Source organism: Ceratina calcarata, unplaced genomic scaffold, assembly GCF_001652005.2.
Source record: "Ceratina calcarata isolate Rehan_Ccalc_2016 unplaced genomic scaffold, ASM165200v1 scaffold586.2, whole genome shotgun sequence".
NCBI lineage: Eukaryota > Metazoa > Arthropoda > Insecta > Hymenoptera > Apidae > Ceratina > Ceratina calcarata.
The window spans coordinates 178,880-180,360 of NW_017177087.1; the positions used below are offsets into that span (position 1 = coordinate 178,880).

The window sequence follows — 1,481 nt, forward strand, 5'->3', positions numbered from 1 at the left end:
ATATATATATAATTTTATAACGAATTGAATGATACAGAAAATATTTAATTCGCAGCTAGGACCGAACGTGAGCATAGGCCCGAATGCTGTGATCTCTCAGGGCGTTAGGATAAGAGAGTCAATTATATTAGCTAATGGTCACATTCAGGCGCATTCCATTGTCTTACACAGTATAGTAGGTAAAAGCAGTTATGTCGGCGAATGGGCGAGAATAGAAGGAACGCCGTGCGATCCGAACCCCGACAAAGCGTTCGCGAAAATGGAAAATCTGCCTCTGTTTAACACGAACGGGAAATTAAATCCTTCCATAACAATACTGGGTGAGTATTTAAATAATTCTTGTATTTCCTTGAGCGTGCATATAAAAGATATATACAGTAATATCCTATGCGAACATAAATTAATGTAATACGTGGTCACACGCGAGTGGAGTATGAACGTAATCAGTCTATGTTCAACCGGTTTTGTAATTAAGCCTTATTTTTCTTATCTATATTTTCAGGCACCAGCGTACGTTTGGCAGCAGAGAAAATCGTGTTGAACTCGATCGTCTTACCGCACAAAGAGCTGACAAGGAACTTTAAAAACGAAATCATTCTATAAAGCGTAAACTATTGGAACGCGCAAATTAGTATCTCAAATAAGAGATACTTTTGTTAACTAATTCATTCAGTTGGTGAGAAATTTCTTACCATTCTAATATATTTTATGTTTTAACTTCTGTTATCGATTTCTAAGAGAGTGATTGCAGCACAAGATCAGTATTTCGTTAATCCTTAATTGCGAACTATTGGAATTAAGTTGGAACTTTAGAACGTTAAAAAATAAATAAGTCTGGTTAAGGATTGGTAAACTGAAGCACAATGTATAAATTCATAAGCTATTTCTGTATAAAAATGTTTTCCGATAAACTTATTATACACAATTGTTGACTTATATATATTATATACTGTATATAAAAAATATACATGTGAAATTTTTCGACACTTGTACAGATGTTCGTATACGTGTATCTATACCATTCCTCCGTTTGCGTCTCGTGTCGGTAAATTAAATAAGTTAAAAATTGACAGCAGATACTTTTACTATAAATTCGAGGTCTACACGAAATTTAAAAAAGAAGACTGGAGTACTTTAAGCAATATTTTACAATTGATGTGCAATTTAAATATCCTATCTACTTTTGTAAAATAAATATGTTTAAGTACCTAATTACTCCGAAAACTTATGATTAAACTACAACGCTATTAAAATATTTGATCCCACTTCTAACTAATATATACTAAATACGAATTTTATGTCGTATAAAATAAAAGGAAAAACCGAGGAATGTCTATTTTTTACTGTTTTTGTATACGGAAATTGTTTTGTAACTTTCTGTCATAAAAATAAATGTCAATAAAACACAATTTTATAATTCCGTTTGACATTTCCTCATTCTTTCCCGTTTTATTAAGGATGTATAGGCCATACACTTAAAC

General features: G+C 32.0%; 1 protein-coding gene across 1 annotated transcript in view; it reads left to right on the forward strand.

Annotated features, from left to right (window-relative positions):
• The window catches only part of Gmppa (GDP-mannose pyrophosphorylase A), a 4,886-nt gene extending 3,896 nt beyond the window's left edge, over window positions 1–990 (forward strand). The window contains 2 exon segments of the mRNA XM_026817575.1: window positions 1–320; window positions 503–990. The exon segment at window positions 1–320 is cut by the window's left edge and continues 2 nt beyond it. Of these exon segments, the coding sequence (XP_026673376.1) occupies window positions 1–320; window positions 503–603 (421 nt within the window). The 3' untranslated portion in view covers window positions 604–990.
• The last annotated feature ends 491 nt before the right edge of the window (window positions 991–1,481 follow it).